Source organism: Salvelinus fontinalis, chromosome 25 (genome assembly GCF_029448725.1).
Source record: "Salvelinus fontinalis isolate EN_2023a chromosome 25, ASM2944872v1, whole genome shotgun sequence".
Lineage (NCBI taxonomy): Eukaryota > Metazoa > Chordata > Actinopteri > Salmoniformes > Salmonidae > Salvelinus > Salvelinus fontinalis.
Genome location: NC_074689.1, coordinates 30,461,362 through 30,487,682, shown reverse-complemented (window position 1 = coordinate 30,487,682; position 26,321 = coordinate 30,461,362). Strand labels below are relative to the sequence as shown.

At 42.6% G+C, this 26,321-nt stretch overlaps 1 protein-coding gene across 5 annotated transcripts in view; it reads right to left on the bottom strand.

Annotated features, from left to right (window-relative positions):
* Positions 1-26,321, bottom strand: part of dpp6a (dipeptidyl-peptidase 6a) — a 370,639-nt gene that overhangs the window by 99,325 nt on the left and 244,993 nt on the right. For all 5 annotated transcript variants that reach the window (XM_055881840.1, XM_055881843.1, XM_055881842.1 and 2 more), the window contains one exon: positions 13,578-13,692. In XM_055881840.1, coding sequence (XP_055737815.1) covers positions 13,578-13,692 — 115 coding nt within the window. The remainder of the gene's footprint in view (positions 1-13,577; positions 13,693-26,321) is intronic.

The window sequence follows — 26,321 nt, the reverse complement described above, 5'->3', positions numbered from 1 at the left end:
AGCATGTCATTCAGTCAGCATGTCAGTCAGTCAGCATATTAGTCAATCAGCATGTCAGTCAGTCAGCATGTTAGTCAGTCAGCATGTCATTCAGCATGTCAGTCAGTCAGCATGTCAGTCAGTCAGCATGTTAGTCAATCAGCATGTCAGTCAGCATGTCAGTCAGTCAGCATGTTAGTCAGTCAATCAGCATGTTAGTCAGTCAATCAGCATGTTAGTCATTCAGCATGTCAATCAGCATGTCAGTCAGTCAGTCAGCATGTTAGTCAGTCAGCATGTCAGTCAGTCAGCATGTCAGTCAGTCAGCATGTCAGTCAGTCAGCATGTCATTCAGTCAGCATGTCAGTCAGTCAATCCGCATGTCAGTCATCATGTCAGTCAGCATGTCAGTTTGTCAGTCAATAATTTAGCATGCCCGTCAGTCAGCATGCCAGTCAGTCAGTCAGTCAGCATGTAAGTCAGTCAGCATGTCAGTCAGTCAGCATGTCAGTCATCATGTCAGTCAGCATGTCAGTCTGTCAGTCAATAATTTAGCATGCCAGTCAGTCAGTCAGTCAGCATGTAAGTCAGTCAGCATGTCAGTCAGTCAGCATGTCAGTCAGTCAGCATGTAAGTCAGTCAGTATGTCAGTCAGTCAGAATGGCAGTCAGCATGGCAGTCAGTCATTCAACATGTCAGTCAGTCAGTCAGTCAGTCAGCATATCAGTCACACATTGTCAGGCAATCAGTCAGCATGTCAGTCACTCTGCATGTCAGTCAGTCAGTCAGCATGTCAGTCAGTCACTCTGCATGTCAGTCAGTCAGCATGTCAGTCAGTCAGCATGTCACTCCTCAGTCACAGAAAATCCCCCCATAAAGACAGCGGTGAAACCCTGACCCACTTGTATTGATGTGGAGAATGTGCCATCCCAGTGATGGATCCATCTGTGACTTAGCTACAAGAGCGAGCAGCTAGTCATTGTGAGTAAAAAGAGAAGTGGAGAAAGTGAAAACCAAGTGATTGTCAGGACCCAGAGTTTTTGCCCTGATGTTTGGCAGGGTAACATTCATCAACAAAATTCTGTTAGCGAGTGGGAAGAGACCTGCCAGCTCAATTCATGACAGCATTCATAATGTCTTCAACGGAAACTCCCCACATGAAAAAAGACTATAGTTCACTCTGGTATAAATACTATAACATTCACAGTAGTGTTTTTGCAGACTAAAGTCTAATGTCCGCAAAAACTAAACAGTGAATACTGTACTATTTGCTGTAGTATACTGTACTATACCGTAGCGTTAACAGTTAACTATAGTACAAATATTGTAGTAAAAGAAAACTGTAGTATATAATATATGTATGGATCGATGCTGGTAGACGAGAAGCAGGTACAGGAAGTGAACATTTAATGAAATACGGACATGATACAGAACAGGAATAGCATCTGGACAGGGGAAAAACCAATGCTGACACGAACAAACTGAGGAGCACACAGATATAGAGGGAGTAATCAACAAGGTAATGGAGTACAGGTGAGTCAAATATTGGCAGCTGCGCGTAATGATGGTGACAGGTATGCGTTATGAAGGGCAGCCTGGCGCCCTCGAGCGCCAAATAGGGAGAGCGGGAGCAGGCGTGATACTATAGTAATTAATGTAGTGTTTTGGTATATTGTAGTATTTATTGTAGTGTTTTGGTGGACTGTAGTATACTGTAGTATTTACTGTAGTGTTTTGGTGGACTGTAGTATAATGTAGTATTGTCACGTCCTGACCATAGAAAGCCTTTATTTTCTATGGTAGAGTAGGTCAGGGCGTGAATTGGGGTTTAGTCTAGTTTATATTTTCTATGTGGGGTTCTAGTTTGTTTTTTCTACGTTGGTGTTTTAGTATGAATCCCAATTAGAGGCAGCTGGCTATCGTTGTCTCTAATTGGGGATCATACTTAAGTAGCATTTTTTCCACCTGTGTGTTATGGGATATTGTTTTGAGTAGTGCACGTTGCACCTCTGTAGTCACGGTTTGTTAATTGTTTATTGTTTGTTTTCTAAGTTTCACTTTATAATAAATTATGTGGAACTCTACATTCGCTGCGCCTTGGTCCATCTCTACAAATGAACGTGACAAGTATTTACTGTAGTATTTGTGTTTTACTATATTTGATAGATGTGGAGGCTTTCTCCTTGAGGAAATCTACAGGAGAAATACTAAAAAAGCGCAACTTCCATAACCTGTAGGTAGGTAGGACTTGGGTCTGAACGGATAGTTCAGAGGTTCTGCTCTTGTCTAAAGCCTGTAGAGATATATGGTCTAAAATTGGCATGTAGGTTACTATGTGGGGAAATTGGGATATGGGGGAGGAGAATGGGCAGGGTATATGCAAATTAAATACTGTAGTGTTTACTATAGTTTTAAAAAGTGTTGTGTTTTTGCGGACATTACTGTCATATTTGCGACAGTGTTTTTTTGTGTGGATAATACTGTTCTATAGTAAGTACTACACAGGTTAGAGGGATACTACAGTTGTGTAGTATAGTATGCTATAGTCTTCTACAGTTTACTACAGAATTCTATAATAAGTACTGTAGGATTCTATAGTCAGCTGTAGTATTTGTTTATGTGGGTCTGGTGTACAGATGGATCCACATGTCTTGTTTAAATGACTATTTACTGCATTGAGCAGTACAGAATGGTGTCAGAATCACGAGGGGTAGGTTAATAGGTGGAAGTAGTGATTTTGCTGCAGGATCATTTGCACAACTGGACTGCAGGTTGTGTAATATGTCCAGGGAGTTGGACTCCCATCTCCTGGAAAAAACCTAATCCTTAACAAATACACCAAACTCAGTCAAAGCAAACACACATCAAGGATTCATTTTAAAGCAGTGAATAAAGCCAGAAGCAGATTAGAAATGGTGGAGAAATCACTCAGCCCCATCATCCAATTGTTGTTGTGGATAGCTAATTAATCCACTACATCTCCTTAAGCCTCTTTCTATTAACAAATTGATTTTTTTATTTGATCAAATTTTTACCATTTGATCAAATAGCCCTCCAAACTACCAGTAATGAGCAGTCTGTGAAAGCCAAGTGGGATTCCCTTTGTGAAAAGTTCTGCTTGGGCACACTGTGTAGGAGTTTGGAGGGAGGCAATGGGGGATTAGGGAGGGTTGAAAGCTGGAGATGTCACATGTCCAGTCTCCACAGTCCCCTCTGACTCCCACAGTCCCTCTCTGCTCCAGAAGTCAGGCCGGTACTGGCAACCCAGATGGACAGACAGTGGGAGGGAGTCTAAGACCAGAAGAGGCAACGGCAGAGGGGAACAGTTTATATCAGAATCTGGTTTAGCACTGCCAACTCAGGACAACACATTGCCCCAGACGTGGGTTCAAGCCTCAGGTCTGCCCGATGGCTGTCACTTTCACCTCTACATTTCCCCTCACAGCTGTCTCTAAAATATGAAAAGAGAAATGAAGAAGGGGGGAACAGTTCACACCTACAGTAGGCGGTGACAAGGTGTTGAGACCCTTTGGCATCTGGTACAGTACTCTAGTGCTGCAGCCTAAATGGGTCTATTGTATCTACCACTGAGTAAGTCACCACAGAGTCAGTTACCTGCAAACTACTAAGGAATCAAATCTGTGCTAATGGAAGGTTGAATGTCTTGTGTGCTTTATGCCGTTCACGGTAGGCCATATAACTCATGCACACTTTCTCTTGGATACAGTTGGTTTGGTGGGCCCATTCATCAGATGAAAACTGGTGAGGAGGAACTGAAGAACTACTGTTTTTCAGGATATTAAACCAGATAAATCTCTGGTAGGAAATATGCCGACATGGACAAAACCTTGACTCTACAAGAAACATAAATAAAAACAACCAAGCAAGCCTACATGGTAATGTTTAGGGTTGCAAAGCTACCGGTAGTTTACCAAAGTTACCGGATCTTCCGTAATTTTGGTAATTAACAGAAAATCTGTGGCAATCTTTCATAACTTTGGTAATTTATAACTTTGATAATATATACTTGAATAACTATTCAAAAATGTATTAATGTATAGTTTTAATTGTTTATATCTGCGTCCATATTGCCCATGAGTGTCTAGTAGTGTCCTCGGAGTGTGGTGTCAGGAAGATTACCTCACACTCAACGTCAACAAAACAAAGGAGATGATTGTGGACTTCAGGAAACAGTAGAGGGAGCACCCCCCTATCCACATCGACGGAACAGTAGTGGAGAGGGTAGTAAGTTTTAAGTTCCCCGGCGTACACATCACGGACAAACTGAATTGGTCCACCCACACAGACAGTGTTGTGAAGAAGGCGCAGCAGTGCCTCTTCAACCTCAGGAGGCTGAAGAAATTCGGCTTGTCACAAAAAGCACTCACAAACTTCTACAGATGCACAATCGAGAGCATCCTGTCGGGCTGTATCACCACCTGGTACGGCAACTGCTCCGCCCACAACAGTAAGGCTCTCCAGAGGGTAGTGAGGTCTGCACAACGCATCACTGGGGGCAAACTGCCTGCCCACCAGGAAACCTACACCACCCGATGTCACAGGAAGGCCAAAAAGATCATCAAGGACAACAACCACCCGAGCCACTGCCTGTTCACCCCACTATCATCCAGAAGGCGAGGTCAGTACAGGTGCATCAAAGCAGGGACCGAGAGACTGAAAAACAGCTTCTATCTCAAGGTCATCAGACTATTAAACAGCCTCCACTAACATTGAGTGACTGCTGCCAACATACTGACTCAACTCCAGCTCACTTTAATAATTCACTTTAATAACTCACTTTAATAATAATTTATCAAAAATATATCACTAGCCACTTTAAACAATGCCACTTAATATAATGTATATGTATATACTGTACTCTATATCATCTACTGCATCTTGCCATCTTTATGTAATACATGTATCACTAGCCACTTTAAACTATGCACTTTTATGTTTACATACCCTACATTACTCATCTCATATGTATATACTGTACTCGATACCATCTACTGCATCTTGCCTATGCCATTCTGTACCATCACTCATTCATATATCTTTATGTACATATTCTTTATCCCTTTACACTTGTGTGTATAAGGTAGTAATTGTGGAATTGTTAGGTTAGATTACTCGTTGGTTATTACTGCATTGTCGGAACTAGAAGCACAAGCATTTCGCTACACTCGCATTAACATCTGCTAACCATGTGTATGTGACAAATAAAAATTGATTTGATTTGATAAAGCAATGATGGAATGTCGTTTCTCTTTACTTATTTGAGCTGTCCTTGCCGTAATATGGACTTGGTCGTTTACAAATAGGGCTATCTTCTGTATACCAACATTTGATTTGATTTTAGTAGATAGGCCTTATGGTTCAAGAGAAAATATCCTATTAATAATAAAAAAGAATCTAATCAACAATTGCATGATTTTTTATTAACTCTGCAACTCTTCCAACTATTGACTTTTTTCACAACTGCCTCCAGTTTGACACCAAAACATTGACAACTGAGATAGTAAAATAAATTAAAAAGTGTGTAAATATATATAAAGGATATTTCATGCTAAAACACCAATGGTATTTATTAAGTTGATGCTTTATATTTCGGATAATGTTTTACAGCTTTGTCATTCAATTTGTTTGGGGAAAATCATATTTTTTATTAATTTCATTTATTTGTCGTGATAAGGCCACGAGAGATAATTACAGACACCTGTGATAATCTGAAGTACCCAAAAGGGCCACTAGATATTTTGTGATAGATTACATAAAATCCTTGAAATATACCAAAATTCTGGTAGTTTTGTCACGCCCTGATCTGTTTCAGCTGTTCCTGTGATTGTCTCCACTCCCTCCAGGTGTCGCTTATTTTCCCCAGTGTATTTATCCCTTTGTTTCCTGTCTCTCTGTGCCAGTTCGTCTTGTATATTTAGTCAAGTCAACCAGCGTGTTTTTCCCGTCCTCCTTTTCTATTCTCTTCTTATAGTCCTCCCAGTTCTGACCCATGCCTGACTCTGGACTACTTTCCTGCCTGCCTGATCATCCTGCCTGCCCTGACCTTAATTCCGCCTGCCCTTCGGTACCTATTGGACTCTGATCTGGTTTTGACCTTTTTGCCTGTCCACGATTATTCTCTTGCCTTCCCCTATTGGATTAATAAACATTGTAAGACTCCAACCAATTGCCTCCTGTGTCTGCATCTGGATCTCGCCTTGTGCCTTGATAAGTTTAGTGGTAAACTTGGAAGGTTTCCAGTAATATACCCACCCTTTTTCAAGCCTAATAATGAGTATTAGTGATAAAAATGCCATTAGTCACTTCCATATGGGATTTCACATCCAAATAATACATATTTTCATACAGATTTATCAGGACAAGACAGCTAAATGATCCGAGACACTGAATACACAGTAGATTGAAATGTGGGGGGAAAGCTTCCTGTTTTGATTATGTACATTTAATAGCAGACATATGAAAAATGCAAGTAATGGATTAAATGCATCCATTTTCTTCACACGGTTAAGAAAATGACTTAAGCATCTGGTTGAATGTCAAAAGTAATCTTTCATGGACTTCAAGCAAAACCTTCAAAAGTAACTTGTCTCAGTAACTTGGTAATAATATATATTGATCGATATGGCTCATCCTGAATATAAAACACATCAAGGGGCTCTGTGAGCTAAAATATAAACAGATGGCCTATTGATTAGCTTTTCATGTAAATCTTCTCAAAGAGAGCTTGAAGGTCATTCATTTATTTTTTGTAAAAAATAATATATATATATTTTTTTCAATTTAAAGTTTTATTAAGTTCTTGTTTTTCAATCAACCAACAAAACACATTCCACATTCACAGATGTGACAGACTTAAAACAATTAAAATAACTAACAATAATAATAAAAAATGTAATAAACATAATAAAAAATAATTATTTAAAAAATATATATATAAAAACTTGCAGCAGCACTATCAAGGTTCTTATTAGCTATTTCCAGCCTTAGCTGAGATGACGAGCAAATAATTAGTTTTACAGCATCTTACACAACATGTATCTGCTCATTTCCTTAATCACCCCATTCACTCTGTCCAATTTGAAATATAGTTGAGTAGTGGAGACCAGAGTCTATCAAACTTGGGCCGTCTCTTGCGGAGGTCATAAGTGCGCTTTTCAAGAGGGAGAAAGTCAACAATCTGGTCAATCCACATTTTAAATGTAGGAGAAGTATTAGAGGCCCACAATAGAATAATACATTTCTTAGCAAAGTATGTAATAGTCATAAACACATTTTCTCTGTCAGGATCAAGAACAAAGTCCTGCAGGGCATTAAGAAGATAGAGACACGGGGTCATATCAAACTGTACATCTAGTATTTTCTGTGCAGCAAAATCTGGCAATCTCTCTACAGCTCCAAAATACGCGCATATTGTCACGATTGTTTGTGGAATAAACGGACCAAGGCGCAGCGTGCTCTGAGTTCCACATCTTTTATTTTGTGAAACTTAAAAAAAACAAGAAACAAGAAACAATGACAGTGCAGTACTGAGGTGCCACATGCACTGACTCAAAACAAGATCCCACAAAAACCCAGTGGGGAAATGGCTGCCTATATATGATCCCCAATCAGCGACAACAATAAACAGCTGCCTCTGATTGGGAACCATACCAGGCTAACATAAACATAAGACATCCTACAACCCACCCTAGTCACACCCTGACCTAACCAACATAGAGAATAAAAGGCTCTCTATGGTCAGGGCGTGACACATATAGGTTCCACTTTCAGAGGTACATCTTTTACAGTTAGGAGAAATGTCTGTTTTCATTCTATGGAGTCTCATTGGAGTGTAATAAAATTTGTACAAAAATTTGTAATTAGATTCTTTCATCTTTACATTAGTAGAGGAGCAGTATACCCTGTCCCTGTCAGTATACCCTGTCGTTTCAACTTCATTCAGCTGAGCTCTAAACCTCCTCTTGAAAGTAAATGAGAAAATGACATCTAATTTGAACATATATAAAAAAAAAAATACATAAAAAAAAAGGCAACTTTGCACATTGAATTCACTGCAGAGCTCTTGAAAGGATTTCAGTGTAGTGGTTTTCTGATGAAATAGGTCTGAAAAGGTCCTGATTCCTAGAGTATGCCAAAGATTAAAGTTGGCATCACTCAGGGCTTTTGGCAAGTCTGGGTTGCATACTATTGGTGAGTGAGAACATATTTGGGAGGAGGAAATGCCCAGGTATTTCTTACAGTCCCTCCACGCTAGTAGGGTGCTGTAAATCACAAAGGTTTTGGCTATGTTGCCCACTTCACTTAGGTTATTAATGAATATAATTGAGCTTAGGTGCAATGAACCACAGGATTGTGCTTCTATCTGGCTCCACGTTGACTCTTGTCTGTTTGTGACCCATGTTAGCATGTTGCGGATTTGGGCAGACCAGTAGTACAATTGAAGGGAGGAAAGGGCAAGACCACCCTTAGATTCAGGTTTCGATAGAGTGGAGAACTTGATCCTAGGTTTTTCATTGCCCCATATACATTTGGTGATGCTTTGGTTAGTTGTTTTGAAAAAGGAAGCTGGGAGATAGCATGGGAGCGGCTGAAATAAATAGTTAAATCTAGGGAGGATGTTCATATGGATGACATTAATTCTAGTCATGGTTGGTTCCACTGCAATCCTCTGGATGTTTGTAACACAGCCAAACTTGATTGTTTTTTTTGCGGGGAGTATTGACCGAAGTGAACTGATTTGAAGACAACGAGCAATGACTTCATTGCGCACCAATAATATTAGCGAAGCTTCGTTGATTGACTGTATTTCTGCCCAATGACCACTGATCTTATTTAAATCTAGCTGGGTAGATAGCCAATGAGCTGAGGTAAACACCAGTATGTGATGGTTATGGGTTGGCCCACCATCCCTTGTTTGTAAACGAACGCGTAACGAAAACATTCTCGCCATTGACCAACAGACTAGTTGCAGTCACGCTTGTTACGCACAGCAGTGTTTTGGAAAGTAGTATTTTGGAAAGTGTTTTTTCAACGATTTCATTGAAGACATCATGGCGAATAAATCAGGGAAAGCGAAGTCCAAGTCTAAGTATACAGATTTGCACCAGATTATAGAAGAGATTGATCGGGAAAGTGAGACAGATTTTTTGTTTGAGGAATCTTTGCGTGAACACAGTAATGATCCAAACATTGAGGAGCTGTTTCTGCAAGGACAGGACGTGGACTGGTAAGTGCTAATGCCGTTTTATGAAATATAAATATATAGATATCTTGTTTTTTGCAACAAAAAAAAAATATATTTTTTGCAATTTGCAATTTGCAATGAAATGTGTGATGAAATGTGTAAAGTACACATTGGCTATAGTGTGTCTGTATGTGTACGACCCATAACCTGTGTGTGTGTTGTTTGTTTGTTGGTTTGTTTGTTTGTTTGTTTGGGTGTGTTTGTTTGTTTGGGTGTGTTTGTGTGTGTGTGTGTGTGTGTGTGTGTGTGTGTGTGTGTGTGTGTGTGTGTGTGTGTGTGTGTGTGTGTGTGTGTGTGTGTGTGTGTGTGTGTGTGTGTGTGTGTTTGTTTGTTTGTTTGTTTGTTTGTTTGTTTGTTTGTTTGGGTGTGTGTGTGTATATGTATGTGTATGTCAGATATATATATTTTCCATGTTTTATTCAAATGGAATGGAGTAGAACAGCAAACACACACATATGTTCATATGCCACAATTCATTACTGCAGGCATAACTGTGCCTCAGGGCCAAAAGGGCAAAGCATGGAGGCGTCATTGTGTTCTGTGTCACATGAAGTCCCCCATCACCTGCACCACTTGTTCAGTTTGCCTCTGCTTTACATCAGAAAGAGACTGCTATGGGACATGGCACAGACAGCAAAATATTGTGTAGAGGACTTCCAAAGGGTCTACCCCTGTTTTTTCTTTTTCTTTTCTCTAATATTTAAAAAAATATATATATACATTTTTTTGTGTGTTAGAATTGCTTTTTGATATGTTGTATATAGTTATTTGCACTGTTGTATATAGTTATAGGTCATTTCACCAATTCGGCCACTTGGGTACATTTGGGCAACCTGGCGGGATTTTCCATGCACCGGCAGAACAGAGAAGCTACGTCTGGTAAGATGATGGGTGGGGGTGTGTGCATATTTGTCAATAACAGCTGGTGCGCGATGTCTACTATTAAAGAAGTCTTGAGGTATTGCTCGCCTGAGAGAGAGTGCCTTATGATAAGCTGTAGACCACACTCTCTACCAAGAGAGTTCTCATCTATATTATTCGTAGCCGTCTATTTACCACCACAGAACGAAGCTGGCACCAAGATTGCTCTCAACCAACTCTATAAGGCCATAAGAAAAGACGAAAATGCTCACCCAGAAGCGCTTGCTCTTTGTTTCTGGGGACTTTCATGCAGTCACAACTTAAATCAGTTGTACCAAATTTTTACCAGCATGTCACATGAGCAACCAGAGGAAAGAAAATCCTAGACCACCTTTACTCCACACACAGAGATGCATACAAAGCTCTCCCCCGCCCTCCATTTGGAAAATCTGACCATAATTCTATCCTCCTGATTCCAACAAGCAAAAACTAAAGCAGGAAGTACCTGTGACTCGCTCAATAAGGAAGTGGTCAGATGACACGGATGCTACACTACAGGACTGTTTTGCTAGCACAGACTGGAATATGTTCCAGGATTCATCCAATGGCATTGAGGAGTACACCACCTCAGTCACCGGCTTCATCAATAAGTGCATCGACGACGTCATCCCCACAGTGTCCGTACGTACATATCCCAACCAAAAGCCATGGATTACAGGCAACATCCGCATTGAGCTAAAGGCTAGAGCTGCGCCTTTCAAGGAGCGGGAGACTAATCCGGACGCTTATAAGAAATCCCGCAATGGCCTCAGACGAACCATCAAACAAGCAAAGCGTCAATACAGGATTAAGATTGAATCCTACTACACCGGCTCTGACACTCGTCGGATGTGGCAGGTCTTGAAAACTATTACAGACTACAAAGGGAAACCCAGACGTGAGCTGCCCAGTGACGCGAGCCTACCAGACAAGCTAAGTGCCTTTTATGCTCGCTTTGAGGCAAGCAACACTGAAGCATGCACAAGAGAACCAGCTGTTTTGGATGACCGTGTGATAACGCTCTAGGTAGCCGATGTGAGCAAAACCCTTAAACAGGTCAACATTCACAAAGCCGTTGGGACAGACAGATTACCAGGACTTGTACTCAAAGCATGCACGGACCAACTGTCAAGTGTCTTCACTAACATTTTCAACCTCTCCCTGACCGAGTCTGTAATACCTACATGTTTCAAGCAGACCACCATAGTCCCTGTGCCCAAGGAAACGAAGGTAACCTGCTTAAATGATTATCGCCCCGTAGCACTGACGTCGGTAGCCATGAAGTGCTTTGAAAGGCTGGTCATGGCTCACATCAACACCATCATCCCGGACACCCTAGATCCACTCCAATTTGCATACCGCCCCAACAGATCCACAGATGACGCAATCACACTCCACACTGCCCTTTCCCACCTGTACAAAAGGAACACCTATGTGAGAATGCCGTTCATTGACTACAGATCAGCGTTCAACACCATAGTGCCCACAAAGCTCATCACTAAGCTAAGGACCCTGGGACTAAACACTTCCCTCTGCAACTGGATCATGGACTTCCTGACAGACTGCCCCCAGGTGGTAAGAGTAGGCAACAACACGTCTGCCATGCTGATCCTTAACACTGGGGCCCCTCAGGGGTGTGTACTTACTCTCCTTCTGTACTCCCTGATCACCCACGACTGCGTGGCCAAACACGTCTCCAACACTATCATTAAGTTTGCTGAAGACACAACAGTGTCTGATCACCGATCACTGATCACCGACAACGATGAGACGGCCTATAGGGAGGAGGTCAGAGAACTGGCAGTGTGGTGCCAGGACAACAACCTCTCCCTCAATGTGAGCAAGACAAACGGGGGTGATCGTGGACCACAGGAAAAGGAGGGCCGAACAGGCCCCCATTAATATCGATGGGGCTGTAGTGGAGCGGGTCGAGAGTTTCAAGTTCCTTGGTGTCCATATCACCAACGAACTATCATGGTCCAAATATATCTAGACAGTCTTGGTATAGGACATGACAAAACCTTTCCCCCCTAAGGAGACTGAAAAGATTTGGCATGGGTACCCAGATCCTCAAAAGGTTCTACAGCTGCACCATCGAGAGCATCCTGACCGGTTGCATCACCGCCTGGTATGGCAACTGCTCGGCATCTGACCTTAAGGCGATACAGAGGGTAGTGCGTATGACCCAGTACATCACTGGAGCCAAACTTCTTGCCATCCAGCACCTGTGTAATAGGTGGTGTCAGAGGAAAGCCCATAAAATTGTCAGAGACTTCAGTCACCCAAATTATAGACTGTTTTCTCTTCTAACGCACAGCAAGCAGTACCGGAGCGCCAAGTCTAGGACCAAAAGGCTCCTTAACAGCTGCTACCCCCAAGCCATACTGAACAATTAATAAAATCGCCACCGGACTATTTACATTTCCCCCCCCCTTTTGTACACTGCTGCTACTCGTTGTTTATTATCTATGCATAGTCACTTCACCCCTACCAACATGTACAAATGACCTCAACTAACCTGTACCCCAGCACACTGACTCAGTACCGGTACCCCCTGTATATAGCATCGTTATTGTTATTCTTATTGCGTTACTTTTTGAAATATTATTTTTTTTACTTTAGACTATTTGGTAAATATTTTCTTAACTCTTCTTGAACTGCACTGTTGGTTAAGTGCTTGTAAGTAAGCATTTCACAGTAAAGTCTACGCTTGTTGTATTCGGCGCATGTGACAAATAAAGTTTGATTTGATATCAGTTAAGAACAAATTCTTATTTACAATGATTGCCTACCCTGGCCAAACCCTCCCCTAACCCAGACAACGCTGGGCCAATTGTGCGCCGCCTTTGGGACTCCCAATCACGTCCGGTTGTGATACAGCCTGGAATTGAACCAGGGTCTGTCGTGATATCTCTAGCACTGAGATGCAGTGCCTTAGACTGCTGCGCCACTCGGAAGCCCCTAGTGAGAACACATAACAGAAAAAAAGACTCCATCTACATGCAGTGAACATGTTTTGTGTTTGCGGTAGAGTACAAGCCCACTGCACTGCAGCTACGAGTGCACTACTCTGTGACATTGGAAGATAATGTGACACACGCTGCATGTTAAACCTGTTTGTGCATATGGTACGGTGTCAACCCTGTCCCTTCCCCTCTCCTCTCAGTCACACACACCTGGTGTCAACCCTCTCTCCTCTCCTCCCATCCTCTCTCCTCTCCTCTCCTCCCCTCTCCACATACCTGGTGTCAAACCTATCCTCCCCTTCCCTCCCCTCTCCTCGTACCTGGTGTCAGCCTCATCCCCTCTCCTCTCATTCTCCTCTCCATTCTCCTCTCCTTTCCTTTCCATTCTCCTCTCCTCTCCATTCTCCCCTCCTCTCCATTATCCTCTCGTCTCCATTCCCCTCCCCTCATCTCTCCTCTCCACGTACCTGGTGTCAGCAGGATGACCGAGGTGACGATCAGGGAGCAGATGACCAGAATGACAAGCAGGGCGATCGCAATACCCTTCCAGTTCCTCTGAGGAGGGTTACTCCCCACCAGCTCCTGGAAACACAAAACAGACAGAGAGAAACACACGGTCAGAGAGAGAGAAAGAAAGGAGAGAGAAAAATAGGAATGGAGAGTGAACAAGAGAAAGGTTGTAGTCGTAAGATTTCAGAGTAAAAGAAGGAAAGGGAAAAATAAATGAGACGTGGGTAAGGGGTAAGGGAGAGAGAAACTAATGGAGTATTACTGTCTGTTAGTATAAAGAGTAGGGGGGAAGAAAAGGACAGGAAGTGAGAGAGAACAATGGAAGAATGAATAAAAGAAATGGAAGGAGTAGAAAAGGAAGGTAGAGAACTCAAATTGATGGGTCTGTCAAGGACAAGTGGGAACTACAGAAACAACAACATGAATTCTCAAGGAGAATTGCCACAAGCAAAAGGCAGGAGGAGGAGTGGAGGAGGGGGGATTATTAATGAGGCAAGGAGTCAGCAGCCATCACTGGCAAATGAACGTGACAAATAAAAATTGAGCTTTTGGATCATTGGTGACTTTGATGGGGGAACGGCGCCAAGAGGCTTTTTGCTAGAAAAATGATTTCAAATTAGGTGTGTTTTTGGAGAAAACTTGAAACAATGAAACAAGTGAAGTTACACAGTAGGTTTAATATTGTTTCAAGTGCAAAATTAAATTGAAAAGTAATAAGTATTAATATCGAATTTGATAAATGGTCTCTGCAGGGTATGGAGTGAGTTGAATGAGAAGAGGCTTTTCAACCTTTTCCCTTTTGTCACAAAAGACTACACAACCCATATTATTGAGGATTTGGTGAAGAAATGTTACCAGTAGACTTATGCTGCACTCTCTGAGGGTGTCTCAGGGTGAGTCAAAGAACCCATTTCCATTTCACACCTCACATATAAGCACCCCCTATTTTACTTTAGAACAACAACAACAACAACAACAACATGGCCTACATCAACCACACCTGTCAAAAATCTCAGAGATGAAATAAAGTTGGACATTTCCACAGTTCAGCTCCAACAAACAGAACAAACAGAACATCCAAGCTAGGAGTAATTTGAAAAGGATATTGAAAGCCTAAAACATCACAATAGCTGGATTAATAACTTTTACATTTGTTTACAGTGGGGTGGGGGGGGGGGGGATAAACAGACCTGAGCAGATGGTATGTAGCTAGTACCTTTGGCTAAGGTCTTAATTAAGAGAAACTACAAACACACACACACACACACACACACACACACACACACACACACACACACACACACACACACACACACACACACACACACACACACACACACACACACACACACACACACACACACACACACACACACACACACACACACTCTAATGGAATAGAGTGGTCTGGTCTATGAGGTAAGCCTTTTAGTGACCTCCTTCGCTCAATTGAATGGAGCGGCAGACATCATTAGATAAGAGCAGCAGGGGCTTTTTACCACACCGCCCAGTACACACCCTCATTAAAACCAACAACCTGTTTTCCCACAATCCCTAGCGGTGCTCCGGCGAAACGGGGGTGCTTTTGCAGGGGTCACTGCCGAGGGCTGGTCACAGCAGGCGGGAGGAGAGTTAGTGGACTGTGACGTAAACAACCCCACAAACAGAGCCAGACACATCCCTTATCAACAAGTTTATACAAATGGTGTAGCCTACTAGTGAATAATTTGCCTGGCAATTCTGCAAAATAACAATAATCATGAGCTATATAGTCCAAGATGTTTGGTTGGGTGAGTGTCATGCAGGGAGAACAAACAACTGAGGCTCAGTGAGGCTCTTTTAAACAATAACATCGGCCACTTTGTGCCAGCATGAGAGGACAAACATCACTCTCTTTTGGAGTGTCCACAACAGATGCGGGATTTTACATAATACCCAATATAATAGACTTGCACTCATTGTAACACCTACACAGTAGCACTCAATTGTAACACACACACACACACACACACACACACACACACACACACACACACACACACACACACACACACACACACACACACACACACACACACACACACACACACACACACACACACACACACACACACAAATACACACACAAGCATTGTAATGTAAACAGCCAGCGGGAAGTCACAGCTGACTAACCAAACACATCAATATACAAAATGCTAGTGGGGCTACGATGCTCTGATGCTGCAAGGACAATTATTGATGTTTTTAATCATGATCATGACTGCTGCGTGGAGTAGGTCCCCTAGTATAATGTGTCCATGGGTATGCTCTATTGTGGAAGTAGTCCACAAGTTGCTGATTGGTAGAACCTAATTTAACTTGCAAATATATTTGTCAAGCGCATCACTTTTGTACGCTTGAGTCAACATGTGACTGTCATTAGGTTTAATTGTGTTTCGGTGCCAAGCGATAACAGTCAAAACAGAGTAACATTTTTAATTGCTTGAAGATATTGATCAGCAAGGTTATCTGAAAGAAGAAACATATGTTCATCTCTGATTAGTAGTAAGTGTTTTTTTGTCATATTTATATGTGTATGACATTCATGCAATCTAATAAACATCCAATTAAATAAAATAGGTAAAGGAATACATACTCTAACATGGTCAAATGTGTGTGGACACCTGCTCATCGAACATCTCATTCCAAAATCATGGACATTAATATGGAGTTGGTCCCCCCTTGCTGCTATAACAGCCTCCACTCTTCTGGGAAGACTTTTGACTAGATGTTGGAACATCGCTGTGGGGACTTGCTTCTGTTCTGCCACAAGAGCTTTAGTGAGGTCAGGCAAAGATGTTGGGCGATTAGGCCTGGCTCGCAGTTGGCTTTCCAATTCATCCCAAAGGTGTTTGATGGGGTTGAGGTCAGGGCTCTGTGCAGGCCAGTCAAGTTCTTCCACACCGATCTCAACAAACCATTTCTGTATGGACCTTTACTTTGTGCACGGGCATTGTCATGCTGGAACAGCATTCCAAAACTGTTCCCACAAAGTTGGAAGCACAGAATCGACTAGAATGTCATTGTATGCTCTAGCGTTAAGATATCCCTTCACTGGAACTAAAGGGCATAACTCCAACCATGAAAAACAGCCTCAGACCATTATTCCTTCTCCACCAAACTTTATAGTTGGCACTATGCATTGCGGCAGGTAGCGTTCACCTGGCATCCGCCAAACTCAGATTCGTCTGTCGGACTGCCAGATGGTGAAGCGTGATTCATAACTCCAGAGAAAGCGTTTCCACTGCTCCAGAGTCCAATGTCAGCGAGCTCTATTTTATACACCTGTCAGTAACGGGTGTTGCTGAAATAGCTGAATCCAATCATTTGAAAGGGTGTCCACATACTTTTGGTCATGTAGTGTACCATCACAGCATTAGTTAACAATGATCAAGGGACTTCACTGACATGTTGTAGGCCTAGGCTAATTAATATGCAACCGCCTTGTGAAAGGTGCGTTATAATTCTGAGGAGAGAGTGCATGAGCTACACAGAAACTTTTGTCTCCATATGAATCTAAAATCTCCAGTGGAACAGCTGCAAGATACTCTGATTCTTCCCAGCCTATAGCCAATATCAGTTAATCTCCTTGTCAAATAACATAAAACAAGCTATGTAACCTAGTTCCTAGGCCAAACCAGAACTACTGTGTCTGGAATGCCTTTGCAAAGAAATAGGAAATGTACAGTGTTTCCTTGACACAAACGCCAGAGTCGATGCAATAAACCAAAAATACACCAATGCAATTTTCATGTCTTATTGTCCTTGTGTCACACGTCACAGATTTGTTCATGCAACCGAACACACCAATTTCTTTATACATTCAAAGTAATTTACACCCAATGGAATTCACACTTCGCAGTCGCCGCCTCGGGCTTTGTGATCTCAAAGCATCAAAGAAAGACATAACTTCACTAGCTCAGTCTATTTCCCCGTCTATCTGTGGGAGAGGAGGGGCACAATTTATTCCTGTTGCACTCCTGTGTGTCTGAAAATGATGTTCAAAGGTATCTGGGAGGCAGGTCGCAAATACTTGGCAAAACCCTGTGAACAGCCTGGGAAGGACCAGAAAATGATTTTGTGAAGATAAGCTGTGTCGTCCATCTCAAAGAGCATGCAATTTGGTGGCAATTTTCCATTTAGTTAGAAAATAAGATCCCACATTCATTCTAAGGCTGGAATTGGACAAAATAGCAGTCGTTTCGAGCCTGCCTTTCAGTCACCTCCTGGAGAAAAATCCCATTTTCAGTCCATTTGCTCGATCCCTTCATTCTCCTGTTCGTTTAGCATGTGGACTTCATCAGAGGGCTCCCATGAGTAGAAACATTACCCTGAACCTTTTAGCCCCTGAATGGTTGTATTTTATGCTACAGAACAGGCTGAAGTTCAAAACAGAAAAAGCAAAGGAAATTGAGTAACACATCCAAAGCTCTATTTAGATAGTCAGCTTATGCATATATAACCCACATTAAAATTATTTGCTCAAAATGAATGGTTTCCTGTTTCTTATTGTCAACCATCAAAGTATTTTCAACAAGATCATCATCTAATGAATTAAAATGTTTCTTAAGAAAGGCTTCCAACCAAACAGCGCATTCGAAAAGTATTCAGACCCATTCCTTTTTTCCACATTTTGTTACGTTACAGCCTTATTCTATAATGGATTAAATAAATAAAAATCCTCAACAATCTACACACAAAACCCCATAATGACAAAGAAAACACAGGTTTGAAATTTTGTGTGCAAATTTATTAAAAAGAAAAACAGAAATACCTTATTTACACAAGTATTCAGACCCTTTGCTATGAGACTCCAAATGGAGCTACATATTAACAGTCCTTCCTCCAAAAGACCCTTGAATGGATTACATTTTTATGAAAATCCCCAAAGTCAAGTTCTTTTTTTGTTGCAATTTGTGTTTCCGATTGTGGCACACCACATAACCACTTCCATCAAATAATTCAGAATATGATCACATACAGTGCACTCGGAAAGTCTTCAGACCCCTTGACTTTTTCCACATTTTGTTACGTTACAGCCTTACTGTATTTTAAAATGGATTAAATAACACATTTTCCTCAATCACACACAATACCCCATAATGACACAGCAAAAACAAGTTTTTAGGAATGTTTGCACATTTATTAAAAATTAAAAACAGAAAAACCTTGTTTCCGTAAGTATTCCGAACCCTTTGCTATGAGACTTGAAATTGAGCTCAGTTGCATTCTGTTTCCTTTTATCATCCTTGAGATGTTTCTACAACTTGTTTGGAGTCCACCTGTGGTAAATTCAATTGATTGGACATGATTTGGAAAGGCACACACCTGTCTATATAAGGTCTCACAGTTGACAGTGCATGTCAGAGCAAAAACCAAGCCATGAGGTTAAAGGAATTGCCCATAAAGTTCTGAGACAGGATTGTGTCGAGGCAAAACATTTCTGCAGCATTTAAGGTCCCCAAGAACACAGTGGCCTCCATCATTCTTAAATGGATGAAGTTTGGAACCACCAAGACTCTTCCTAGAGCTGGCCACCCAGCCAAACTGAGCAATCGGGGGAGAAGGGCCTTGGTCAGGGAGGTGACCAAGAACCGATGCTCACTCTGACAGAGCTCCAGAGTTGCTCTTTGGAGATGGGAGAACCTTCCAGAAGGACAACCATCAGCACTCCACCAATCAGGCCTTTATGGTAGAGTGGCCTGATGGAAGCACACTTGGAGTTAGCCAAAAGGCAACTAAAGGATTCTCAAACTCCCCGAATACAGGTGTGCCACGCTTGTAGCGTCATACCCAAGAAGATCAATTTATTTTAATAAATTTGCTAATAAAAAATATTTAAAAACATTTTTGCCTTGTCAGTATGGGGTATTGTGTGTAGATTGATGAGGGATTTAAAAAAATCCATGTTAGAATAAGGCTGTAACGTAACAAAATGTGTAAAAAGTCAAGGGGTCTGAGTACTTTCCAAATGCACTATAATTCTGCCATTTCCAGTATGGAAAGATTCTTATATGTAGAATATCTATAACGCTATATCTGATTTCAACAGGCGCTGTCTGAAATGGTTTGCCATTAAGGACGAAGGAAAATAAACTTGCAAAAGATAGTGGTCCCCTTCAAGGCTGATAAATGGAGCCTTTGGCTTCGATTTCTCTGAATGTGACGATCCATAGATGTGTCTCATTAGGTGGGCGCAGGCAACACAAAGAGTATTAAGCCCTGACCAGCCATTTCCAACAGGGCCTCTGGAACCCTCCCTTCGTGATCAATACACAATGTCCCCTTTTTCATTTACTGGTTACCTCATCTTTTCACAAGTCTCACAAACTCCTGGGACTCTTGAGATAGTTCAGCAAATTTCTCAGTCTCTAGAAAGATACATAAGGCAATAACACTATGAGTGCCCAAGACCTTGTGAGCTCCCGGAGCATGGCGGCTAACCTTCCTGATCGTTCCTCTGATATCTGCAATTATGATAATGATTAGCACAATTATCTGGGCGTCCAACTGCACTGGGTAAATGAGCAGGTGATTAGAGGTGGCGGAGGTGACTGTGGCGAGTAGAGAAGAGACAAGTCAAGTCGACTATTTTCTTGACAGAAGGTTAAGCAAACAAACATTTAAAGGCTGTGAAGAAATCAATGCAAGGACATGAAGAGGGAGCAAACAAAGCAGTGTAGACCTGAATTGAGACCTGAATGCAGACCATATAGAAAGGCAACTAACTTCTTTAGTAGTTTAAAAAAGGATACTGGGGTGATATACAGTTGAAGTCGGAAGTTTACATACACCTTGGCCAAATACATTTAAACTGAGTTTTTCACAATTCCTGACATTTAATCCTAGTAAAAATTCCCTATTCCTATTCTGCAAGCGAAATCCTGATAAAATCTAACCCGGAAGTGATATATATATACACTGCTCAAAAAAATAAAGGGAACACTTAAACAACACAATGTAACTCCAAGTCAATCACACTTCTGTGAAATCAAACTGTCCACTTAGGAAGCAACACTGATTGACAATAAATGTCACATGCTGTTGTGCAAATGGAATAGACAAAAGGTGGAAATTATAGGCAATTAGCAAGACACCCCCAAAAAAGGAATGGTTCTGCAGGTGGTGACCACACACCACTTCTCAGTTCCTATGCTTCCTGGCTGATGTTTTGGTCACTTTTGAATGCTGCCGGTGCTTTCACTCTAGTGGTAGCATGAGACGGAGTCTACAACCCACACAAGTGGCTCAGGTAGTGCAGTTCATCCATAATGGCACATCAATGCGAGCTGTGGCAAAAATGTTTGCTGTGTCTGTCAGCGTAGTGTCCAGAGCATGGAGGCGCTACCAGGAGACAGGCCAGTACATCAGGAGACGTGGAGGAGGCCGTAGGAGGGCAACAACCCAGCAGCAGGACCGCTACCTCCGCCTTTGTGCAAGGAGGTGCACTGCCAGAGCCCTGCAAAATGACCTCCAGCAGGCCACAAATGTGCATGTGTCAGCATATGGTCTCACAAGGGGTCTGAGGATCTCATCTCGGTACCTAATGGCAGTCAGGCTACCTCTGGCGAGCACATGGAGGGCTGTGCGGCCCCACAAAGAAATGACACCCCACACCATGACTGACCCACCGCCAAACCGGTCATGCTGGAGGATGTTGCAGGCAGCAGAACGTTCTCCACGGTGTCTACAGACTCTGTCACGTCTGTCACATGTGCTCATGTGCTCAGTGTGAACCTGCTTTCATCTGTGAAGAGCACAGGGTGCCAGTGGCGAATTTGCCAATCTTGGTGTTCTCTGGCAAATGCCAAACGTCCTGCACGGTGTTGGGCTGTAAGCACAACCCCCACCTGTGGACGTCGGGCCCTCATACCACCCTCATGGAGTCTGTTTCTGACCATTTGAGCAGACACATGCACATTTGTGGCCTGCTGGAGGTAATTTTGTAGGGCTCTGGCAGTGCACCTCCTTGCACAAAGGCGGAGGTAGCGGTCCTGCTGCTGGGTTGTTGCCCTCCTACGGCCTCCTCCACGTCTCCTGATGTACTGGCCTGTCTCCTGGTAGCGCCTCCATGCTCTGGACACTACGCTGACAGACACAGCAAACCTTTTTGCCACAGCTCGCATTGATGTGCCATCCTGGATGAACTGCACTACCTGAGCCACTTGTGTGGGTTGTAGACTCCGTCTCATGCTACCACTAGAGTGAAAGCACCGGCAGCATTCAAAAGTGACCAAAACATCAGCCAGGAAGCATAGGAACTGAGAAGTGGTCTGTGGTCACCACCTGCAGAACCATTCCTTTTTTGGGGGTGTCTTGCTAATAGCCTATAATTTCCACCTTTTGTCTATTCCATTTGCACAACAGCATGTGAAATTTATTGTCAATCAGTGTTGCTTCCTAAGTGGACAGTTTGATTTCACAGAAGTGTGATTGACTTGGAGTTACATTGTGTTGTTTAAGTGTTCCCTTTATTTTTTTGAGCAGTGTATATTTTTACTTTGTTTCCTGGCCCGTCTAACCTCCATATAAAGGGGTATCAACCAGATTATTTTTTCCAATGGCTTCCTCAGGCTGTGACCAGGCTTTAGACATAGTTTCAGGCTTTTATTTTGAAAAATGAGCGAGATGTTTCAAAAGAGGTCAGGTGTCCTCCGAATATTTCCTGCGCGCGAGAGAGGGGCACCCCATTTTCATTTTGTCTCTTAATGAATAGGTTATGCTCCGGTTGAAATATTATCGATTATGTTTGTTAAAGACAACCTGAGGTTTGATTATAAAAAACATTTTAAATGTTTCTACGACCATTTCGGATACTTTTTGGGATTTGTCAAACGGAACACGGCTTTTGATTATTTATCATAATAAGCGCAACCCAAATGGCGTTTTTTTTGTGATAAAAGTAATATTTATCGAACAAAAAGAACATTTGTTGTGTAACTGGGAGTCTCGTGAGTGGGAACACCCGAAGATTATCAAAGGTAAGCGATTAATTTGATTGCTTTTCTTACTTTCGTGACCAAGCTAGCCAAGCTAATATAAGGCTAAACTGTTATAGCATTGAAAGCTACACTCACAAAAGCTGTGATTAACAACAAGCTAAGCTGTGTTTTGGTATCTTTCACTTGTGATTGCATGATTATAAATATTTGTATAAATATTTTTGAATTTGGCGCCCTGCAATTCGGCGTTTTTTTAGGAAAGTGAACCCGTATTCGGTATCCGTAGATCAGAGAAGTTAAAGGCACAGTCAACTTAGTGTATATAAACTTCTGAGCCACTGGAATTGTGATAGTGAATTATAAGTGAAATAATCTGTCTGTAAACAATTGTTGGGAAAATGACTTGTGTCATGCACAAAGTAGATGTCCTAACCAACCTGACAAAACTATAGTTTGTTAACAGGAAATGTGTGGAGTGGTTGAAAAGCGAGTTTTAATGACTCCAACCTAAGTGTATGTAAACTTCCGACTTCAACTGCACATCAGCAGTGAGTGGTTAGCTCTCAAACTGAAGCAAAGAGGCAAAGAGTTTAAAAAAAACTACAAACCTCAGATTTCCCACTTCCTGGTTGGATTTTTCTCAGGTTTTCGCCTGCCATACGAGTTCTGTTATACTCACAGACATCATTCAAACAGTTTTAGAAACTTCAGAGTGTTTACTATCCAAATCTATTACTAGATCTATCTACTACTACAAATCTATTACTATCTACTACTATAATATGCATATATTAGCAACTGGGACTGAGTAGCAGGCAGTTTACTCTGGGCACGCTTTCATCCAAACGTGAAAATGTTGCCCCCTATCCCAAACAGGTTAATTGTAAACAGCATCCTTGGGAATAATGACAGTGGACGAGTGATTCCATGGAAGCCAGTAGTAATTACGTCAGTGGCAGGGCCTGCAGCAGTTTTAAGTCAGCTACTACAACCACTCCTGCTACAGTAGCTTAGCTATCACGCCTGCTCTCACTCCCCCTCCATGGCGCTCGAAGGTGCCAGGCTCCCCAGCATTACGCACTACTGCCACCATCATTACGCACACCTGCCTTACCCCGTCACGCGCATCAGCGATTATTGGACTCACCTGGACTCAATCCCCTCTGTCATTACCTTCCCTATATCTGTCTGGTTCCCCACTCTGTTCCCTGCTTCAGCATTAATTGTCGTTTGTGGTTTTGTACCCGTGTGCTGACACTGTTCTTGTCTTGGTCTTTGTCTGTTTTTTGAGTAAATATTGACTCCCCGTACCTGCTTCTCATCTCCAGCATCGGCCCTTACAGAATGCTGAAGCCACTAAACGAAGCATCGGGGAGTGCTGGCTTTCCGGTTGGTGGTGATGTTGAGTCCGGGGGCCACCATCGATGGAACCGGGGGTGCCTAAGCCAGCTCGTTGGGCTGTCACGCCCTAGCTGGCGCGAGAGGTTTCTTGCCACGTTTGGCTCGGAAGGCGCCCATCCCACATCAGGCCTCAGCCGGATCATCAGGGTTTTACGTCCAGCCGGCTCGTCATGCTGCTACGCCTCAGCCGGATCATCGAGCTCCCACGCCTCAGAGGGATTGACAGGCTTTCACGCCCCAGCCGAATCGTCAGGCTCCTATGCCTCAGCTGGCTCGCCAGGCTCCCATGCCTCTGCCGGTTCGTTGGGAGTTTACGCCCAGCCGGCTTTTCCAGCGTCCGTGCCTCGGCCGGCCGGTCAGGCTCGCCCAGGCGGGCCCCTAGGTGGGCCACTGTCACACCTGCTCCCGCTCTCCCTCCCTGGAGCCAGGCTCCTCAGCATTACACACTCCTGCCACCATCATTACGCACACCTGCCTTCCCCCATGTCATGCACATCAGCGGTTATTGGACTCACCTGGACTCAATCACCTCTGTCATTACCTCCCCTATCTCTTTCTGGTTCCCCGCTCTGTTCCCTGCTTCAGCATTAATTGTTTGTCGTTTTGTACCCGTGTGCTGGCGCTGTTCTTGTCTTGGTCTTTGTATGTTTCCTGATTAAATGTTGACTCGCCGTACCTGCTTCTCATCTCCGGCGTCAGTCCTTACATTAGCATAAGCTCTGAATCAGGCCTAATTTAATGTTGCGTGATATTGCTGGTAGCAGCTGGGAAAAGTGACAATAATAATAAAAGTATCTGCAGTCATATGTAAGAGCCAGTAAACAAAGTTTGTGACCAAATAACAAGTGAGGTACATAAAGTTAGAGGAGAGAGAAAGTAGCATTAACAGTGTTCAACAGGTTAATAGTGAAGTGTAGTAGTGATAAGGGAAGATATGACATCTTTTGGTATCAGCGATGATTGATGTTATGGCCGATGAAAGGCCGTGTTTACATTTGGCAAGCAGAGCGGTGCAGTGATAAGTGTCAGTACCATTGGCAGTGTAATAGCAATACAAAGAACAATGCTTTCTGTGTTGACCTTATAGCCACACAGCAGTTTGTCCATATCAATATTCAGGTTTTGCAGTGCCTGAGCAAGAGGAGAGGTGCAATCTGCAGTCCTCCTGCATCCTTGTGTTTCACAGTTCAGGCAAGGGAACTAATCCTCAAAAACGAATCCATTTCAGCTTTCTCAGACCTGTGCAGCTAGCACATGACATTCTGAGAGCTAGAGAACAAGCCGATAGACTAGAAAAGGACAATATCGTCACAATATATCGGCTATTGGCCCTTCTCTATCGGCTTTGCCGATAATCCCTCTACATAGCAAAGTTGCTGCTATGCCAGCCGCCACTCACCGGCTGAGCCACGAGCACTGCATAATGCAGAGGAACGTTTAGCTGGGAAAAATCAGCAATAGCAAGTAGCAAGCTAGCTCATTCTCAAACAGAAAGCTGGAGTATTGAGAAATGGATGAATTGACACAATGACCAAAATCAAACTCTTGTTGCAAATATTAGTTTAGTTAATACACTAATAATAAGGCTTGTGTCGACGTGCCCGGAAATGCATGCAATAAACAATCTATTTTAGCAGATAATTATCTTAATCTTTGCTAACAGGTCACATAGTTAACGCTTTCTTCTGTGGTGTTAGCTAGCTAGCTATATTAGTATAGCTGGCTAGACAAAAATGGTGCTAAGATATCAGATAGGAGCAAATAGCCAATGTAGCTAGCTAACGTTAGCTGGTTATCATTTTAAACATGCACCATTTTCGTCAACGAGCCATCTGACTTGAGGTGTAACGTTAGCTATTTACTGGTGTGCTGATCTGACCAGCTGCAATCTTATCTGTAAATTGACAATTGATAGTCAGATTAGATTATTTTTGGAAGAAAGTGTTTTAAAAAGCATACAAAAAGGTTGACAATAGGTTTAGCTACCTAAGAATCTTCCAGCATGTTTATGGACCAAGAAAGCTGTAGATCAGCGCACGTGTGTGCATTCTCACTTCTCAAACTATGGGCAAATTTGAATCATTCAGATGTGCATTGACGTTTCATTTTTTCCCCTACACTCGCTCTCCTTGTTAGATATTATACACATTTATGGCTTGGTAGTAAATGTCATCACCATTGAGCTAGTTCTCATAATAGCAGTAAACAGCACCAAGTGATATGAGCGACGGAGAGAGATGTGAGGAGATGTGAAAGGGAGCGGAGTTACAATCTCGCTATATCCAATCGTAGCAGTAGGATACAACCCAACAATTTCTT